We start from the raw sequence: 21,790 nt of genomic DNA on the forward strand, positions 1-21,790 counted from the left end.
GAAGAGGGACCTTGCCACTTAGGTTTAGATAAATTCGCATGGCACAAAATGTAGCCTAAATTGTTTATACCAATAGACAAATGCTACTGTAACCCTTAGTCAGAGAAGCTTCTCTGAGCAGTAAAGGGAACTGAATGAAGAGACTCGTGGATGTTAAATATGCTTAGAGGATAAGGTCTACAGAGGACCTCACACAATCCCATCAGCTCTCAGAGACCATCTTCATCTTGTGGAAGAAAGAATGGAAAGAATGAATGAGCAGGATGATGGGGGAGAAATGCTGTCTCCAGGGCTTGGCACAGCCACTGGAAACACAATTTCACAGCAGCCATGGTTACCTGCACTGAGCCTGCAAAAGACTGGGCTTGTTGACAGCCAATCACGGGTAGGAGAGGATCTCTTGGAGTTGTAATCTTTCCTGGGGACTACTGGCAGGGAGTTACTGTATTCAGTTGTGTGCCAAGCAGTGAGCCCACCAGTCTATGATGGACATTTCAGAATTTGTGGCCATACAAACTAGCTTGGTTAAAATCAATGGGTCAGAGAACAAAACAAAAAGGGCATATCTCTAGGGAAAAGACCTGAAAAAGAGGGGGACAGAGTGAAAGCTGACAAGAGGGCTGAGGCTGAGAGGAAACTGAATGCACCATACACATGTATGAAACTGTCAAAACAAAAGTAATCAATAAAAAAGAAAAACCAACAAACAGAACAAATAAAGAAAAAAATCACTATTATTCTCTAAATCCCCCAAATCCTGTCTTTGTCTGTATCTTCTAATAAAGTTAAATTCATTTGATATTAATTATTGACCCTTTCACAAGGCACAGGAAAACACAATTTAACTACTAACTACCAAGATTTTTTAACCTGGTGCGGTGGTGCACACCTATAATCTCCACACTTGGGAAATGGAGACATGAAGATCATGAATTTGGGGATGAGCTACAGTTTATATCCTTTCTGGGTTACAAAGTGAGTTGCAGGTCAGCCTGAGCTGTATAGAGAGACTTTGATTCAAACAGACACAAAGAAATATAAAAATTCTACTAATTTTCAGTAGAATATTTAAAAAATAACCCAAATTAAAGTTGAGATACAGTAAATTTAAAGACAAAAAAAGTTGAAAGACAATAAAATTTAATACCAATATATGTGACATTCAGCTGGTGATAATAATGTCCCATTTGCTGAGTGTTTCATTTTGGAGGACACCATGTACATCTTACCATCATTTAGTATGTGCTGGCTGATCACTCCATTTGCCAGATATGAGACTCTAGTCTGTGACAAAGGACCTATGTAAAGGCTTTGTTCATCAGACATCTGTGATGAGGCTGACAGGCACACCTGGAACTCATCCCAGAGAATAGGAAGCTTCTGGCAACACAGAAAGAAACATAGGGTTTGCCTCACTGGAGTGTTACAGATATATAGGGAGGAAAAAGGAGGTCGCCCAGAGTGGCCTAGCTTCCTGTAGATCGAACGGAGCATGGGCAAAGACTTAGTAGCGGAAATCAGTTCTCTAAACAGTGGCTACCATGAACAAGAATCCACTTCTGCCCATTATGCCAAAGCTCCTGCCACCAGCAATCACCTCTTCAATTCTTTCTATCCTCTCTTCATGCTTTTCCTCATCCATACTTTCCACTTATGCACACTTGTGCTTCCTCCTGACTTTTGTATCTTACAGTTTTCAATAGTATAACCATGGGCACCTTCTCTGTCTACCAGAGTTTAAAATCAGACATATTTGGGATATCTTAGCTAATTGCCACTCTTAACCCCGATGGATGGACATGGTTCTTAGGCTGCCCTTCCGGTCACCTTGATCTAATCAACTGTGGACAGAGACATGAGTTTACATGGGGCAGAATGTGGTAACCCACATAGAATGAGCATCAGTCTGGAACATGTGTCTTTGGTCAGCAACTACCCTGCGAAAAGGCCAAAAGTGTGGCTATCATGAGTCAGAAACTGGTCCACTGAAAGAGCAATTTCAAAGCTAATGAAAGGATGGGGAAACATCTCCCTTTCGGAAATAAAGTAACAGATGTTCAAATTTCACCCACTTCTCTATATTAGACTACTAAAAAGCTTCAAAGATCAAAACTCCATTGTATAATCTCAAATCAGCAACCGGGCCCTCGTTCTGATATTGACTTTCAGTCTTTGAGCCCATTCTCCCCTTTTCCCCTTTCCATCAGAATTCTACTGATCACAGATAAAAATGCGATAGACAAAGGCCAAAGAATTCTTCTTAGAACTACAGAAAAAATGTTGAAGCTCACCCTTGGACTTGATCAGTGTTCTGCCGTCACAAAACTCCTTGTGGAGAGCAGAAGCAGATTACAGAAAATAATAATAAAATTTTCCTTTTGTCTACTTTCCAGTATATTGTATCTGAATATTTTTGTAGAAATTTGTTTTGGAAAGTATTTGGGACTCTGCTACATCTCAATTATAAAATTAATTTCAATTAACTTCACAATTTTTAAAATTAGAATAATAAAATTATAAGCATAATTCATTTGGAACCTAAATTATTCTAAGACAGTTATTCATTTCCTCTGTGGCCCAGATTTCAAAAAGTACAATTATAATCATGAAATAAAAACGTCTTGGAGGAAGGAAGGACAGTAAATTCTTCAAGTAAACAGATACCTGGGTTATTTATTTTATAATTTCAAATAACTTGAGTATGTTTGATTCATAATACCACAGATATTCAATTCATACTTATAGAATGTGAAAAATAGAACATTCAAGATTTGGTAGAAGTGTTTACTCTATGAGCAAATGCCATTTGCAAAGCTTCTTGATTGACCTGTTTTAAATTTGTCCATCTACAAGATTTATCAGTCCACAGTTTGGAAGCACTATGTTAGAGACATTTACAAAAGCAAACAATAAAGCCAAGATCCAATTTACTGAAATGTAGACGAGAGTAAAAATAGGAGCTTAGCTAACTTTTCCATTCTGAGAATGGAAATAATTATGATCTATGATAAAGAGACATTCCTAGATGAAAAATCAGAGTATCATCTGTGCTCTTTCCCTCCTCCAAGTCATTTCCTTCATCTTACAGACACATGAAAACCAACACCAGACCAGTGTTTGATTTTAGTTTTGAAAAAAGTTAACTAACAAGATGCGTTGCAGCAATACTTTGGTGTAAAATCAGAAATACTGTGGGTTTAAAAAGCATATTATTATTACTTAAAACTGTATTAGTTTGGGGAAACACACTCTGCACAGCTTTTCAAAAATAAGTGCACTATTTGCCATCACACATCTATCCTGTGACTGGATGAGAGTCATCACGAGGAACTCACAGGGCACTACCTGCACCCAATGACCTGTGCTCCAAAGAAACCATGGTGACAACCAAGAAGTCAAACACTTTTGTTACATTCTGTATTTATTTAAGCAAACCAAATGTGTTGATAGGAAATTAATGCATCATAAATCCTTTACAAACACATGTAGTAGACACAGAATACCAAGACCCTGAAGAGAGAATATGTGAGAACATAGTTCTATGAAAGCCACAGCCAAGATGCCTGTCTGTCATTTTCCTCCTGGCGTCATTCAAGTAGTTCCAATAGATAACAATCTGATTTCCACAAATGCTAATGGTTTTGGTGGCCTTGAAGGGTTGTGAGGGACTACAGTGTAATGCATGGGAGGCCAGGCTTTCTGTGCTATTTCAATACTGCTGTACATTATGAGGAGAAAGCATTTCTTAGCACATGTTTACTGTGACAGCAATAAGAAGTGAACTCATTTGCATAGGTTAGTCCTTTGGACATCACAATGTGCCTCTGGTCCACCAAGGCTTAAAGATTCACAGTGTAGAGGAAAAAAAACATGAATTAAAGCATTTCTACTAAAATATATTTTAATAGCTGGTGTTAACAATTTGCATAACAAAAGCCAAATTATACTAATAACCTTATATCATTCTGTGATCCCCTTCCAATGAAAAATCATTTACTGCCTCTTTCAAAATCATTATGTTCTCAAAGTTAGTACAGTTTTACAAATTAATCACCAACCACAATTGTACATATTTCAAAGCAAACAGAATCCAAAGTACACCATTCCAATTTGTGTTTTTATCACAGGTCAAAAGCCAACAGTTCCACAAATATCATGCCTGTTACACGCTTGTTGCTACTTCCAAAATGCTTAGCAATCCACTGTATGGACACAAAGGAAGGTGGCTGCGTTGCAGCTTTCTCTCTCTCCTTTAAAGGAAACCATCTTTAACAATAATTGACAACAGTGATGTGTTGCTATGCAGACAGGATACCATACATCAGACACAGTAAGCATGTGGATTCCTGGGGATAGACTGAAGTGGCGGACAGTTGGGAAGGACATTTGCCCAGGGAAGCCTGAGGGGTCTAGCATCTTATGTGTCCTGGAATGATGACCACAGAATATACCCACAATGTCTTGACTCTTTTGGTCATCCGTTATTAACAGCTACTTGCCTGAAAAAGGGCCCTAAGGGGCATGGAATCCTTCAGAAAGTTTTTCATTTTAGCATCTTAAGTTAGTTTACATAGCTTCCTACTCAACTAAAGCGTTCTCATTACGTTGTATTACCCCATACAAGTGCAATGCAGCCACATTCAGATTATCAGAGACAGTTAACACAAGATCAAGTCATAAAGCTCATCATATGCAGTGAATTCAGCCTCATAATATAACTAATCTATCTCACCATAAATATTTTAAACCCAAACTTAAACTTAATGCTTATATTTCTCAACTATATATAAATCCACAAGAAAAAAACCCAACTTTTCAGAAAATGGAAGAAGTCGGTATTTTCTAAAATTCTAAACCTTAAGAAGGAAAATACAACCTGTAACATCTTTCAGTTAGGTGCATCCCACTTCTCACCACAAAAATAGCAATCATGTATCATAAAATATTGTTATAGAATATGCAGAAGCTTACTTGCTTGGTTTCCTTTCCAAGACCATAATGATAAACAAGAATAATCAAAAGGCACCTATTTTGTATATATCTATATTAGAACATTAGTATAAACTATATCAACTGTATATAGGGCTGCATTATTAAAGATCACACTTATATTCTTTATCATTTCACTGAAAGCATTCCACTAGAGGTGGAGGAACCTGAACACTGGGTGTGTCACTTGTGGAAAAGATTTTCCCAGCATTCCTGGAGTGCTATGAACCTCAGAACATAGAAGACCTGGAATGAAAGACTTTAGTAAAACTGGCCAAATGATATCATCATCTTGAAACAAAGGGCCTTGGTGAGAGAGGGACTGTCCTAATCTCACCCATCCCCACACAGGGTGCTTGGGCAAATTGTGCTTAGACATTCCTAGGTGCTCTGTGGAGATACATGGGAAGATGCAGGGGCTCCATGAAGAAGGACAACCAGATCGAAGTTCCAAACTGGGTTTGCTGCACCCGTAGGAACACAATGAGGACATGAAGTATTCATTTTGTCACAGGTTAGAAATAGTAAGCTCTCTGGAGAAAAAGAAAGTTTTTTCAAATCTACTACAAAAGCTTACAGCAAAAGCATTATATTCTGTTGTTAAACTTTTCTCAAGAGGAACATGAACCAAATACATTTGTCTCCAGAGTCCTTGAGAAGCGTCTCAAGCATCTTCCTGTGCGTCTGTCAGGCCTGAGAAAGCACCGCATTTAGGAACAGGTGCACGCTTGCTGTGCTTGGCATTTAGTTTCCCTTAGGTTGATTTCTAAAGGGCTTGTTTTTAAATTCATCTTTAGCTGTCAGTGTGACACGTGAGACACTGGCTGCCAAACTGCAAGGGGGAGGGAGGCATGTGAAAAGTGTATTAAAAAATATAGCGTTTTCTAATGATGCTGAAAAAGATGGCATCTGGATATGACACATCTGGGCTCCTCTTTTCTGACAAGGTGGGTAACATCCTTACATGTGCTGGTAACAGTGCCACAACTATCAAGAGCATGCGTTGTCTGGTTCTGCCTCAGTCTGAATTGAGAATAACTGCCCCTTATTGAGTCCAGATCAGATCTTAATTCAGAAAGACTTAAAATAGAAAAATCTTGCTATGCAAACATTATGTAAAGCTCAACATTTAGGACACTTATTTGCAAAATATGGACTGACTTTCACATTCATCAAATCTGACTTTGAAATTAATGAGTGCCAAAAACGTGGGCCATTGAGTTGCTACCTTGTGGAGACTAGCTGATGTCCAGCATCATTTCAAAGTCAGCTTCGGTTGAGCTTCCTGCACACAATTATCAAAAATCATACCTTTCCTTCATTTAGCCTGAAGTTTTAATCAACAACTCTTTTTTTTTTAATAATCACAAACACACACAAATGGTCTGCTTGGGGGAACATAAAGACACATAACATAAATAAGCCAGCTTATCACTCTTGCTATTAGTTTTAAGATGTTTGTAAAATTATTGCAAGTGCAGTTTGGTTTTTTAGGTGTGTGTTCAAGACATGAAAACAGTTAGGAAGGTTAATTATGACTGGCTATTCAAATGACAGAAAGTTAGCTCAGCTCTTTATTTACAAAGCTATAAGAACCCTTTCCAGGAAAATCTCAGTTATTTTTTTCTTTTCAATATTCTATCGGTATCACAGAAACACAGCTCAGTGTAATAAAGCTTTTCTTTAAGGCAGATCTAATGAAACTACTGATTTTCAAAAGTATGGACTCACTTTCAAAGTTTTCGATAAATCAGCTTTGAGTTTGGCCTCATAAACATTTCATTCAAATGTTTCACTGGTGGGTGCTGTGTTAATTTCCTTGAACACATTGGGTGGATAGTCAGTCCCACAATCCCGGCATCTTCTCACAATTTTGTGACTGATCTCTCCTGTTTCACATCTCAAATGAATGCCACACTGTTTCAAGTCACAGTAGGAGGCACCATGAGAAAAACAGAGTTTGATAAACACCGACATCCACTAACTTCGACTGCAGACTGCAGAGCAAATTTAAGATACAATAGTAATGGTTCTACTTGGGGCTGTGACTTATACAAACCCTGAACACTCAAAACAAGACATCTATTTCTTTCTTAGTGAATCATCTGTTGGTTGCACCAAAAAAAAAAAAAAATCTCCGATGATTTTCTTATTTATTCCTGAATGTGATTTAGAAAATGAGAACCAAGGTTGGGAAAAGAATCCTTTTTATAGACATACTTAGTGGCTATATTTCCATCCCAGAGTATGAAGACCAATTGTCAAAATATAAGACCAAATCGTTGAATTGTGGCGCAAACTTCTACTTACTGTTTTGTATTTCGTTTTCCCTCCGCTATACTGTATAGTCCATTTCCCCTTACGCAGAATGCTGTCCAATTCATTGCGCTTTTAAATCGATGGTAGTAGCATTAAGTGAGTGAAAGCTATCCAGTAAATACATAAGTCTTCTATTTACTAGAGTATATGTGTATTTCCTCAGGCATGAGTCTTTCAAAGCTAGAGTTTAATACAGCAAGAAAGTCTCAAGCAACTTTTCAAAATGTTTTCTTATGAGCTGGCAACTATAAGAAAGGGCAGGGCAAGATCAGCCACACTGCTGACTTTTATAACAAGGGTGGGCAAGCAGCTGCCATGTTACAGAAGCTTAAGCCCACTAGACATGCAACAGGATAGAGGCTACTAGGGAAATAATACAGATGACATTGAGCTTTGCCCTTTGCAGAGTAGCTGTGAAGTTACTGGTCCTGATGGTCTGGGAACCTAAGCATGTGCTCTGCCCCGCAGAATGTAAATGGAGATTGGCTGCGCCATGAAACGCATGTGAAATACCAAGAAACACTGAGAAATATAGGCTATACCCTGAAACAATGAGAAATAACTAGATCCTGGGGAGCCTAGGGAAAGGGCAGGTTTCCTGCCTGCTCCCAAAGGCTACAGTCAATATGATTTTAACCAGACTCATTCTGCCACTGCTCCCATGTATTATATTAGGCAATTCTCACTTGAATTGAAAATTCCCCAATGATTCGAAAGCTGAACAATTTTTAAATTATTGGCTGTGTTGCTGGACTATGAGAATTGGCTTCAGATGATTCCAGGTGACAGCTAAGAAGTTTCATACACTTGTTACATGTAAGGGACAATCAACATCTCTATTAAAGTCTACAAAAATACATTTCCCAGAAGGGTTGAATAGCCAACTAAATGAAACCACAAACACAATTAGCAGCACCAGGTCTCCAGACCTAATGGCTTCCTTTACAGGAATTACTACAGATGCTGCTGTTTCCAGCCCAAAAGTCATTCCTTCCTCCTGGTACCTGTGTGTCTAATTGTCAAAGTAAGGATACATTATTGTAAAATAATTGCCAAGTTATCTGAAAAGTATCTTCTATCTTTTAAAAAGATTGGGTTTAGAATACATCAGAATAAAGCTCAAAGGGCGAGGAGGAAGAATTAATTCACAAACTCAATATAATTTGCCGGGAGCATGCCCGTTCTCCCGGTTCTCTGCACAGTGCCATACATCCAGCCATCATCAATTGGTTGCACGTTGACAATGTAGTCACCATCTCGGAAGGAGACCTCATCTTCATCCTGGGCACTGTAGTCATACATGGCTCGGTAGGTCCTCTGAGAAAAGAAGAAGTGATTGGGTGTTGCAGTCACAGGTACAAATCTGGGTCCCAACAAATCACCACACCCATGATGAGTATGAAGGCTTATAGGCATTGCTACCTCTGGGCAGTTGCAAGCCACGGGTACCACTTAATACTAGAAATCTCAAGTTTGTTCATCTAGAGAAGACAGATCTAAGATCAAAGCAACGATCCCAAAAGATGACACAATAATTCAACCTTAAAAGACAACAATGAAATACAATAATTAAAATAGTGTGCTTGCCTAAAAATAATCTTCGAAAGAATAACATTGGGTCCCACAGAGAAAATCCCAGAAGCCTTAGAAACGTAGATTTTCCCCCATCCCTCATTCTTCAGAAGATTAGCCCCTTCCCCCACTTGACAGCAAGCCCATAGTCCACTGGTTTTCTGTCAGTGTCTCCCCCTTGTATAGAAAATGAACTTTTCCAAAATAAGTACTAAAAATTTTTGTTCCCTCTTAAGAATATATAAAAGAAATAATCTACTTAAACTTTACATGTTTCAGATCACAGTGCCATAAATTTCCTATAGAATGTCCTGATTTTTGGTGTACATGTTGTTAAAGTGAACATTTTTAAAGTGTGTTTTGATCTTTGTTTTAGTTCAAGACTAATAGTTCATCTAATATTAATAGTATATCTCAAAGGCAAAAATATTCATAGATTAAAGAGACTGAGGAACGTGGCAGGCACACAAAGGACCTGAAAGCACTTGACTTACAGAACATCACCTGCTTCTAAGTATTGGGAGATGCAACTTCAGCATGAAGCACCGAGTATGACCACAAAGCAATCATCCTTCTGAACCTCAACCGAATGCTAATAGGGGTGTTGTAAGGATATTGTCACTCATAGACTTTCAATTAAAATGCAGTAATTGCATGTGGTAATTGCACAGATTTGGGAGTATAGCATGTCATTTCAATACCTGGATACTATGTTTGTCAGAGTGATGAGATATCTACTTACTATTTTTTTGGGTTAAAAACATTTAAATTTCCGTCAGCTATTTTGCCTATGTCCATTCAACTTCTGAGGCCATTGTGATGAACGTGAAGTTTAACTCTTTAAACTGACTATGGCATACCTGTACCTCCTTAGGCCTGGATGAAGAATATACCCAGGTCTTTCCAATCATGAAGTAAAAATTGGGACACTGTGGTGGTTTGAATGAGAAATGTTTTCCATAGGCTAAGGTATTTAAATATTTGATCTCCAGTCATGGAAAAATTTAAGACATATGTCCATGCTAGAGAAAATATGTCACTGAAAGTTGATATTAAGAGAATATAGACTTGCCCTAGTTCCAGATTACTTTTCTGCTTTGTTCTTACAGTTGACATGTGATGTCTTAACTTTGTGCTCTGGCCACCATGCCTCCTTGTTCTGGGCATGGGTTCTCATCCCTCTGGAGCCCAAGCCCAGATAAGCTCACCCTTCTCTAAGTTGCTTTCGGTCATGGTGTTTCATCACCACAACATAAAAGCAACATAAAAAGGATCCCTGCTGCTAGATGTCTTGTTTGTTTTATTGCTTGGTGCAGTGTTTATTATCTGTGACCTACACAGATAGCAATGTGTCAGGTTTTTTTTTCCAATGCTGGGGGTTGAGCTCAGAACCTTACATTCTAGACAAGCACTCTGTCCCCAAGCTCTCCTCACTCTGTCACCAAGCTCTGCTCACTCTGTCACCAAGCAGGATGGATTGACATCAGCACTTACTAGGTTGGGTGAATGCTGCATGGACCTCATGGATGACACGCTGGTCTGGTGCATGTACCCGTAGCCTTGGGAGTGACTCTGCTGGTAAGCTCCAGGAAGAACAGGTGCTGCACAAGGACACACACAAATTCCTGAGGTTAATGCCCCAATGCTCTGCCTAACCCCAAGTGACTTCGAGCACTAACAGTAAAACAAAATGTTTTCGGTGCCTATGAAATCCGAGAAGCAACAGCACAGGCAATCTCTAGATTAGTCCAAATCTTGGTAATTAAGGAGATTAATTTAAAAATCTGTTTATCACGCAATTAACTATGTTCCTTTAAAGATCAATAATTCTTTAGGAATTTCATGCAAATGGTTTGTTTTGATCATAATCACAATACCCTTACCAACTCCTCCCTCTAAACCACCTTTGAGTCTTCTTCTGTTTTTGTTGTTTGTTTTTGTTTGTTTGCTTATTTTAAACCATCAATGCCAATTTGTGCTGCCCCACTACTTTTGAGTGTGGTATACCTACCAGCAATCACACCATTAAAGGAAATGGACTCCCCCTCTCCCAGGAGTTCTCAAAATGTCAGTCAAACTTTGTTTTTAAGATTTCTATTACTCTACTGTAGATGCTATGGTAAAAAAAAATTGAAACAAAAATTACTATATCCTTAACAAAAAAAATCATGCTTACTAAAAAAAATACTGTGAAAAAGTAAAAAGAATCCAAAAAGTGAGGGTAAAATTTTTGACCTAATTTTATATTACCACCTCCAACACTCAAGGGACATCATGGAAGAGTGGGCAGAAAGAGTTTAAGAACAGGAGGATGGAATAATGTATATGTATAAACACACCATGGAGTTCCATGTCTATAACACAACCCCTACACCTAAGGCTCAGGGAATCCCCTGAATAGGGACAGAACAATTGTAAAATCCAGAAGACGAGGACACATGCTGCAATATAGTGTAGCTTATGTAGACATGCCAGGAAAACTGGCATATACGACAATATAGTTATCTAAACAAGACTGCATACTGATAAATCCGGTCTTCATGCCAATGCATATGGGGAAATTTCACAACGTTCCACCATTAGATGAAGAGCTATAGGCCATCAATGGCTGTTGAAAATGGGAGATCAGTCTTCTTCAAGAACAAGCCCCTCTGGTCAACCATAAAATCATGTAGAAATGAGCAACACTAAGTGAATTCTCTCTCTCCTCTCTCTCTCTCTCTCTCTCTCTCTCTCTCTCTCTCTCTCTCTCTCTCTCTCTCCCTCTCTCTGTGAGTGTGTGTGTGTGTGCGCGCGTGTGTGTGTGCGCACGCATGTGTATGTGTAAAACAATAACAATTATAAAAGAATTATAAGTTTGAGTGGGAGTGTTGTTGAGGACTAGACCAATCTAAAGCTTTCTCAGAGGCCCAGATGAAAGGGCAAAAGGAGCATAGTTCTGCACTCCTGCCCAAGAGTATACTGGACAAGTTGTAGTATGGAGCCAGGGCCAGGGCCTTGAAAGAGTTAAGGTATTTGGTACCTAGGAACCTGACTCCTCCCCCAACTAAAAGGCTGTTGCTATCAGTCCCCAGGTCACTGTGTGATTGGTCAATGACACATGAGAAACCCTGTGATCCCTTTGTGCAATATTGCTTGATTAGTTTCCTGCTGACTCCACCCCATGATGAGATAGCTTTCTGCTGACTCTGTCCCTTTCCCCCTGCAGTCAGTGTGGAAGATGCTGTGCTTCTTCCTCAGCTTTCAAGTAGGAGTCATCTGTTCATGCAGACCTCTTGATTCCAGCTTTCCCTCTTCTTAATTCGCATCCCTGGTCCTCCCCTTCAATTCCTCACAGCTCTGGACCCTTATTCCTGCATGTTTGGGTCAGAGTGGAGCAGGAACACAGAAGGCATTGGAGAGGAATTAAGGGAGGGTTTAAAATGATATAAATTTTGCAACAAATAAAATTTTAAATGGTAAAAGATATCACATATACATTACACTCAGGAACTCACTGCCACTGTGGTTACCTGAATAAGACCTGAACAAGACTTGGCCAGTCCTCATTTTACCATGGATGAAAGGAGATCATGAGGTCTCATCCCTTCACTAGTGGTTGCTTAGGGAACTAGTATCATTTTTCCTTAATGGCATAACACTGATAAGTTGCCCATGCATCAATAAATAACCCCAACCCATGCTCATGTGTCAACCATAATTAAACTTTATGCCCAGTGAGTTACACATACACATGCACATGCACACACATGTACACACTCACACACATACACACACACATGAAAATACAAAAGAGACTTGTTGGGAAAGTTTCAATGGGAGAAGGGAGAGGGATGAGAGAGGGCATGGGAGCTGAAAATAACTAAAATTATTCATTATATACGCATATGAACCTATCAAAGAATAAAACAAAAAAACAATCAGGAGTTTCATAAGTACCATCTCTTATGTTAAAATATATCAAAATCGTGTTCATTGAATTTTTACCATCTTCACCACTAATTAGGACAATCAGAGGACATAGTTTCTGAGCCAAGCATGGTGGTGCATTGTTGTGGGATATTTGCATGCTGTTTGAAGATGTATTTGCTATGATTAGTGTAATAAAATGCTCGATAGCCCATAGCTAAGCAGGAGGTATAGGAGGAATCAAGGCGTGCATGCAGAAGACACCAGGAGTATGGAGAAGAAACAGGAGGTGCAAGATGGAAGAGAGGAAGCAACACATGATAGAACATAGATTAATAAAATGGGTTGATTTACATAATAAGAGCTAGTTAGGAATAAGCCTAAGATATAGCTGAGCTTTGCTAATTAATAAGAAGTATTGTGTCATTATTTGTGATCGGGATGCCCAAATAAAATCCAACTGCAGTGCTTGCCTGTGACTCCATCACTGAGAAGGCTGAGGCAGAAGCAGAATGAGTTTAGGCTAACCCAAGCTTCACAGATTGTATCTAGGACGCGTGAGTCACAAAGCAAGATTCTGACTTGAAAATAAGGAAGCAAACAACAAAAACAAAAACGCACTCAAACCAGAACATACAAGCAAACAAGACATCATTTATTTCTTGATGAGCTTAGATTTCTAGACAAACCACCTAAAATAGAATACAGAAGCTATAAAAAAAGGACCACAACCCCATAAAAAAGCATGAATTTGTATGTGAATTATTCTATATGTCTGTATTTTTCATAAACCACATCAGTTTTAGAAAATTTGTATATATTCATAACAATATTTTATCAACTATAATTTATAAAACAGAAACCAAACAAACTAGTTCCCAAAACATAACCAGTGACCCTCTTAAGACTGATAGGGATTCCACATGTATCCAACTTTCTTGCAGAAATTTCAGCAGGAGATAATTGGAGCTTTCTTCATGAATAGCATCCAAAGAAATACGTCTGTATTTTTAAAGTATTTGTAAGCAAACTAGCTATCAGTGAAAGCACTTCAGTACTATGGCCTTCATTCTGGTTTGTATAATTATATACTTCATTAGAAAAAGATGTACAATACATGTGCTATTAAAACCGTAATAGTTTGCCATTTTAGTTTAATCAGGTTGAGCATATACCTATAATAGGTTTATTTATTCAGGTCAATTTTTATAATAAAAGGAATGAACAGATATAATTCTCAGGTGTTGTGAGTTTAATATTTTATAAATGGCAAATGCATTGTAATGGTGCATGAAATCAATTCTTTAAAGAAGTTTAATGATTAGCAAATTAAAACCTGCAATACTTTCTCCAGATAATAATCATATTAGGTTGACTGGAGATTCTTATTTAATAGTTTGCAAGTGAATTTATATTATGATATTACTATAAATTGTACTTAGTATCCGGGTAGGTCATCAAAGAGAGGTTGCCAAGATACCTACTTAGATTGCAATTACTATAAATTTACTAAACTATGATTAAACCACAAATCCTTCCAGAAAACAGTCCTGGTTAAGATCATCAACCCAATTTTCATACTTAATGTGAAGAGTTGTTAGGGATATTATCAAACTCTACCCATGAGGAAAAAATAATAAAAATCACTATAAATATCCAGGCTCCTACTCTTGCTAAGTAGGAGACTTTCCTGTGGGGGCAGAGGAAGCTGAGAGCAATGACTTCCCTCCTCAACTCCTGGCAAAAATCTCCTCAATCACCATGTGGCTCACTGCTGTGTCCGCCACACAGTAAGTCTCTACAGCAATTCACAATAATTACAACTGTCTGCTAAGTTCCAGGCAGGCCACCCAAAGGAATGACAAAACAATTGCCCTCTGGAAACCATGATGGCCCTGGGCAGCCAGCCCTTCAGTCAATTAGGGAGATGGTTCTGGATATGCATATAGGGCATGTCCAATTAAATACATAAATTAATGATGTAGACTGAAAAAAAACCCTAAAAACTTGTTTTCACCATTTAGACAAATAATTTCTTCATTAAATATTATTTGAATCTATTCATAAATTTTAAAGATCATTTAGACATGTCTGTTCATTTACCTGAAAGAAAAAAACTATATGCAAATCCATCACTATACAATTTAATTATAAACTTTAAGTTTTACGCAAGAAGAATACCCATCATAAAATATTTTGGGGAAATGTCTCAGGAAAGAACATTAGGGAAAAGCATGCTATCCCCGAGTCTACAGTTCATAATCTATACACCACAATTCCAGTTTTGTGCCCATGTCTACTAGGACCACTGCTTCACAGTGCTCTCTACTTTTTGGAAAACAAAAACAAAAAGTATGCATCCTCATGTATTCAGTTGCTCAAAGCTGCCCTTCAAAGGGAACCAGCAGCTTCTGTTAACACAGTATGGAAATCGAGGCATCCAGTTTAGATCTGGGTGTGTAGGGGTTACAAGCAAGGACAAGTGCTCAGGAAGAGCCATTGCAGGGCAAGTGTGTCTCGGCCCTGTGGTTTTCACTATGCCTTCACTGATTATCCTCATCTCTCTCATTCCTTAGTAGAAGTTTCCATGGGGTTGTAAAGCTTTGCTATCTGCCTTATAACTACTGTATTAAAGGCGCTTCTAAATCCTACTAGAACTCCAAAAACATCACTGAAAGCCCAAGGAAAACAACGAAGTAAAAATAAACAACAGTTCTTAAAAAGAGGCATGAGTATCATTCTGTGTTGCTCTTACACTACATGGATGCCTTTCTTGAAACCTAGGAAAATAAACAAAATAATTAAAGGAGTGGCTTTAAAATTTCAGGTTGATAGCTCAATGCAAGACCTACACAATGACAACATGGGCTAACATCTCAATGCGGGTAGGGGAACTCTCACAAGACCTCACCCCTAAATAAAGAGCTAAGGCTATTAATGACTGCCAAGAGAATCAGTCTTCGCCAGGGATGAGTCCCCTGATAGGTTAGCCAAACCCAAGTGGTCAGCTCTGAACAATACTTATGAGCAACACTAAACAGATTCAAAAGGGTGTGTGTGTGTGTGTGTACACATGAGTGAGCATGTGTATATATACATATATATGCACACTAACTGGACTCAGAGGGTGTGAGGATGTGAGGGCATGGAAGATTATATATATATATATATATATATATATATATATATATACCATTATAACTAAAGAAGAAGAGATCATGAAATTGAGAAGTGGGGGAAATCTATGGAAAGAACTGAAGAGAAGAAAGTATGGGATAGAAACAATGTAAATATAATACTCATGTAAAAAATTTTCAAAAACTAAATGTTTAAAAGAAAAGAACTCGGTGAAATATTACTATTCTTTGTATGAGATTCCTTGCATTCTGTGCATGAGGTCCACACTTGCTATTACAAAAGCAAGATGCTAAGGTTAACTGCAACAAGCAAGGGCAACGTATAAAAATAAAAGAAACATGGTGGCCTTTTCTCAGGCTAGTAGTCAGCATTCATTAAAATGAGGACAGGTGCGTGGTCACATGATGCAGTACTTTCTGAACTCAGGGAGACTAAGCTTCAGGAATTTTCATAACATTAATGCTTAAAAACAAAAGTTTTCATTTTCCCAAGGCAACAACAAAACACAGGAGAGTGGACAACTTTATTTTATGTTGGTAAGATTTACTGACCAGAGATGTGGAAGTTGACCAAAGGACCAGTTCACACTCAATCTAGAACATAATACAATATTTGTAAAACCAAAATGTTTCTTCCTCTGTGCCATGAAGTTCTTCCACACATCACTGGTCTCAGTAATTTCTAACTAAATGTTATTTTTTAATTTTTAGATTTATTCATGTGTATGAATACTTTGCCTAAACATTTATATATGCACCATCTGTGTGTCCGGTGCCCAGGAAGGTCAGAAATGGGTGTTGGGTTCCCCTGGAACTGGAGTTACAGGTGGTTGTGGCCACCATGTGTGTGCTGGGAATTCAACTCCTCTTCAAGAGCAATAAATAAACAAGTGTTATTCCCATGTCCAATAAAACTGAAGGTTTGGAGGTTAAACAGGAAGGCTGGAGGAAGATCTCCTTCTCCTGAGGAGAACACAGGACAGGGCTCAAGACACTAAAGACAAAGCAGAGGTTTTGAAGACCTCTCCTGAGCAAAGGTTAGTAAATGGCGAAAGTCCAATTACTAAACATGAAAAAGGCTTTATTGGCTGTACACATGATGTGAACTGAGAACATAATTTGGGTTTTGTTTTCCCTCAGAGGCTCACTATTTCATAAATCCAGCACAATCAGGAAACTGTCCTTCAGAAATTTTCCAATAATGAGTTCAGGACACAACAGAATGAAATTATTGTCATTATTTCTTTCTCCAACACTTGAGGTTTATCAGCTAATGCATGGTGAAGAATTTAATGAGATTGTGTTTTGGTTTGGGTTTCAGAACAATGTATCTCTATATTGACAATGAGAAAGCATTTCTGCGAAGAAAAAAGAATGAAGATGCTGCTTATATGAACGTCTATTCATGAGCTAAGTTCTAAGATCCCTTTTGTTCAGGAGCAAGGTGGCTGAGACAGTGGGACAAATCTTTTTTTTTATAAAAATTGCCCCCTCCAAAATAAATGTAGTCCCATGGAGTGATCATTCTGGTTAAATAACTTTTGATTTGTTACATTTATTCATTTATTTAATGGGTGCATGCCATGGGATGTTTAGAGGTCAGAGGATGACTTATGGAAATCATTTTTCTCCTTCCACTCTGTGGGACTCGGGTATTTAATTCAGATCATCAGGCCTGGTGGCAAGCACATTTACCCACGGATCAATCTCAGGACATCTCAAATAGCTTTTAAAGATATATTTTTATTGTGTGGCACCTGAGTCCCCATAAACCACAAGTGGAACCTAAATCCACAAAGTTTATGCTCAAACCAACAGTGATATAAATTACATATCTGAGGGTGCCAAGTTCTGGAGACAACTGCTTAAGAAACAGATTTTTCATGCAGTAACCCAGGAACTAATAGACGTAAAACAAAAGGACACGATCTAGAATTTAGTTAAAACTGTCAAGTTTTGAAGGCATACCCAACCATCAGTGTGGTAGAATAACTGCTCAAACTTGAAGATCATGTGCAAATCTGCAACCTGGGTTGAAGCCACAGCGGACATCTGCCCTTCATCTGCTGCACCTGCCTTTCCCTCCCTACGCCTGCTGGGGCTGAAAATCCCACACACAAAACAATGACCACATGCTTTGCTCCCTGTCATGTAAGTCTGGACTCAAATCTGATTATCGTAAAACAAAAAAATAATCACAGCAGCTATGACAAGACCTTAAGGTCACTGAGAGTTTGGAAAGTTCAAGGGCACTGAGGTCTGGAGAACAGAGACAATTCCAGAAATGATGCACTGAAGTTTGAAGAAGAGCAGTCTGTGATTCCTGCTGGAGGAAGATCAGGATGAGAGGGAGAAAAAGGAAGGAGAACACACCTAAGTGCTTATGATGATGAGGGAGGCAGGCTAATCACACTCTAAGGCTGTACTCTGTCTATACTTGATTTATGTCGGGTGTTAGAGTAATGTTGGGGGATAAGCTCCATAAGCAATACGTGTATTGTTAGTGAGATGTTCCCAAACATGGCTAGAAGAAACTGTGGTATCAGTAATCCATTCACTTTGGGGAAATCAAACTCGGATCTCAGAAAGTGGTATTTCTTCTGAGGCAATGGCTTTTTAAATTTTTCTTTTGGACCTTTTTGGACTCTGACAAGAAGAGATAAAGAATGGAGAAGAAGATGGGGGGGAGAGGGAGAAGAAAAGAGAGAGGGAGATAGAGATGGAGAGAGGGGGAGGAAAGGAGAGGAAGGGAGGTAAGGAGAAAGAAAGCGCTCTTTGTTTCTCATTCAGATTGCAATATCATACTATTTTATCCAGGAAAACTATCTGCCTAAAATGTACTTGTACATTTGATAAGCTATCCATACTGATTGCATAATGATGCAATCTACTAATTGGGTTTTATATTATAAAGAAACAAAAATTCATTTCTTATCAATTAATTTCATAACAGAAATTTGGTCTATCGGCCATCAATTCTTCAAAGTTATCTAGACATAAAATAAAAATAACAAAAAATGACTTCACCAGATGTGACAATGCACACCTAGAATGCCAATACCCACTTCACCAGGTGTGACAATGCACACCTAGAATACCAGCACTCGTGTTATTTACCAGGTGTAACAATACACACATAGAACACACTTCACCAGGTGTGACAATGCACACCTAGAATACCAGCACTCGTGTTATTTACCAGGTGTAACAATACACACATAGAACACACTTCATCAGGTGTGACAATGCACACCTAGAATGCCAGCACTCACTTTGTGACAATGCACACCTAGAATACCAGCACTTAGGAGACTAACAAAGGAAGATCCTGAGTTACAGGGCAGCAGGAGCTACATAGTCAGAAACACTCTCAAAATTCAAAAGACATAAAACATCCTGACAGATACAAACAAACTTTACAAATTCAGTTTAGAAATAACACCCAAATTCAGTTTGGAAATAGCCATTGAGAGTCTCTAGTTGAAATAATTTTCTTTAAAAATTCTAGTCAGAAAGAAATTCGATTGAAGGGGATGAAACTGGGGTCATAAAGTTGAAATATGGCTGAAAATAGAACTAAATTTATTTCTAAATGAAGGTGAATATTTCTAGACCAGAAACTTTCTTTTAAGAGCTAAATATTTTTATACCTGAAGTCTACAAATATAGACGTAAAATGACTAACATGAAGAAGGAGACTAACACACCTTTCATCTCACATCCTTATGTGACGAACGTCAGAACCTGTTGACGCTCACTTGTGTGACAGACGCCAAGGTCCAGCTCATAGTGCACATTAGGTCTCTAGCTGCCCTAGCCTCACATATCCGCTACTTTGTACCTTTTGTCATCCCCATCTTTCTCTTCCTCTTCCTTCCCAGATTACCATAATGACCACTGCTTTCTTCCCTATTTGCGCATATTTAATCTTTTATACTAATAATTCAAACACGAATGAGATCATGTGATATTTTTTCACAGTGTCCTGGCCTAGTTTACTTAATGCAATGTCCACTGGCTCCGCCATGTTCTAGAAAACAAAAACACCCCCTTTTAAAGGCTGAATAATAGTTCTTTTGTATTTTATTCTACATTTTCTTTCATGCATCCCTCAAAGAACATTAAGGTTGCTACCTGAGTTGAAAATAAAATGCTGCATTGATCATCGGAATGCTTTATAAGGATCTGATTTCATTTTTAAGGGTATATACCTAGAAAAGAGATTAATAGATTTTATAGTAATTATTTATACTTTTTTGGAAACCTTCAAATTATTTTCTGTAATAGTCTACTTGCCCCCCCCCCCAGGGTACATCATTGTTTCCTCTTCCAAAGAATTATTTTATAATACAGTAGACTATCTAATTTTAAAACTGTGCTCATGGTTAGAAAATAATAACCTTGAACTAGGCTCTAAAATGTCATTTATAAATTTAAAAACTCCTCAATGAATATCATGAAAAGACTTGGGAACCTCTGGGTAGCATTGTGTTTATTACTTGCATATATTAGTAGCTCAGTAGTAGTAGTATGTCCTTGTATTTGATACTTCTGCTCCAAGTTTAACAGGAAGTGAATTAATGACATTGTCCTGGAAAACTGAAGGATCTTGCTGTCCTCACATTCAGCCTCCTGTCCACCATACTCCCTTCTCACCATACTCCTCATTTTTTAAACATAGGTAAGTGACATTCTCATACCTCTTCTGTCCCCATAGAGTTCATGGCCTCATAACAAACGAGAGCATAATGAGGAAATTCTGATGGGTGCTTCTACTTTTGGGGCAAGGCAGATGCCATGAGCAAAATAAAACAATGAGTTCAGAAGTAGTTACATGAAAGCAGAGTATTTATTGCAGAAATTATTCTCTGATTTCTTGGTTATGGAAGGTTTGCTGTCTCAAGATTTGTAATAAACATAACCTCCAATGTTATGTCCCAGTAATCTATCTTAATATTTTTAAAATTATAAATAGTAAGTATTGTCTTCAAATTCAAACAAACTTTAATTAGAGAGTAATAATAATGTAAAGTTTTATCGATTTAACACATGCAGCAAGACTGCTATTTATATTCCAGGTCAAACTTTAAATTGAACATATTTATATATCCAGTGATATTTATTCATTATAAATATACCAGGTGACAATTTTAGGATAGAGATCAAGTAAATAGTAAGAAGACAAAAAGATTATGTCCTAACTGAATTTGGATTCTGGGATAGAAAGTATGCAAATTTGTTACTTAAATGTCAAGAAGTAGGGCTGGAAAGATGGCTCAGTGGTTGAGAGCCCTGGCTATTCTCCCAGAGCGCCCAGAACTGATTCCCAGGACCCACGTGGTAGTTTACAACTATCTGCAACTCCAGCCAAAGGGTATCAGGTATCCTCCTCTCACCTCCCCTTTTCTGGCCTCCATGGACAACCAAGCATGCAAGTGGTACACAGACAGAGACACAGACGAAAACATCCATATACACATGAAGTGTATATGGGATGTATGACCAAAGAAGGTCTGTCTGATTGGTTGATTTTAATCGGATGACTGAAGTAAGTAAGAAATAAAATCACTGGAGGAAAGAGTGTTCTAGGCAAGGAGACTAGTAATTGGGAAGGCTAGAGGCAGGAGAATAAGCAAGATGACATGGCCAGGAGGGCTGCACGGTCAGAGTAAAAGAGGAAAACAAAGATGAAGTCAGAAGCAAGGCCCAGATCGTGCAGTGCCTTGTGGACTATGGTCTTTCGGTTTTCATCTGTGAGACCAGGAGCCTTTGGAATATTTGAAGCAAGAATCTATTGAGATCAAATACAGCTTTTGAAAGGGTGTCTCTGACAGTGGGGTGAGCCCAGGGCAGAGAAATATGGC

At 38.3% G+C, this 21,790-nt stretch overlaps 1 protein-coding gene across 10 annotated transcripts in view; it reads right to left on the reverse strand.

Annotated features, from left to right (window-relative positions):
• Window positions 1-3,403: 3,403 nt before the first annotated feature.
• Window positions 3,404-21,790, reverse strand: part of Nebl (nebulette) — a 346,177-nt gene continuing 327,790 nt past the window's right edge. For all 10 annotated transcript variants that reach the window (XM_075970570.1, XM_075970569.1, XM_075970567.1 and 7 more), the window contains 2 exons: window positions 10,375-10,481; window positions 3,404-8,625 (listed from right to left, as the gene is read on the reverse strand). In XM_075970570.1, the coding sequence (XP_075826685.1) occupies window positions 8,449-8,625; window positions 10,375-10,481 (284 nt within the window). In that variant the 3' untranslated portion in view covers window positions 3,404-8,448. The remainder of the gene's footprint in view (window positions 8,626-10,374; window positions 10,482-21,790) is intronic.

The sequence above is a fragment of the Microtus pennsylvanicus genome, chromosome 4 (genome assembly GCF_037038515.1).
Source record: "Microtus pennsylvanicus isolate mMicPen1 chromosome 4, mMicPen1.hap1, whole genome shotgun sequence".
Taxonomy (NCBI): Eukaryota; Metazoa; Chordata; class Mammalia; order Rodentia; family Cricetidae; genus Microtus; species Microtus pennsylvanicus.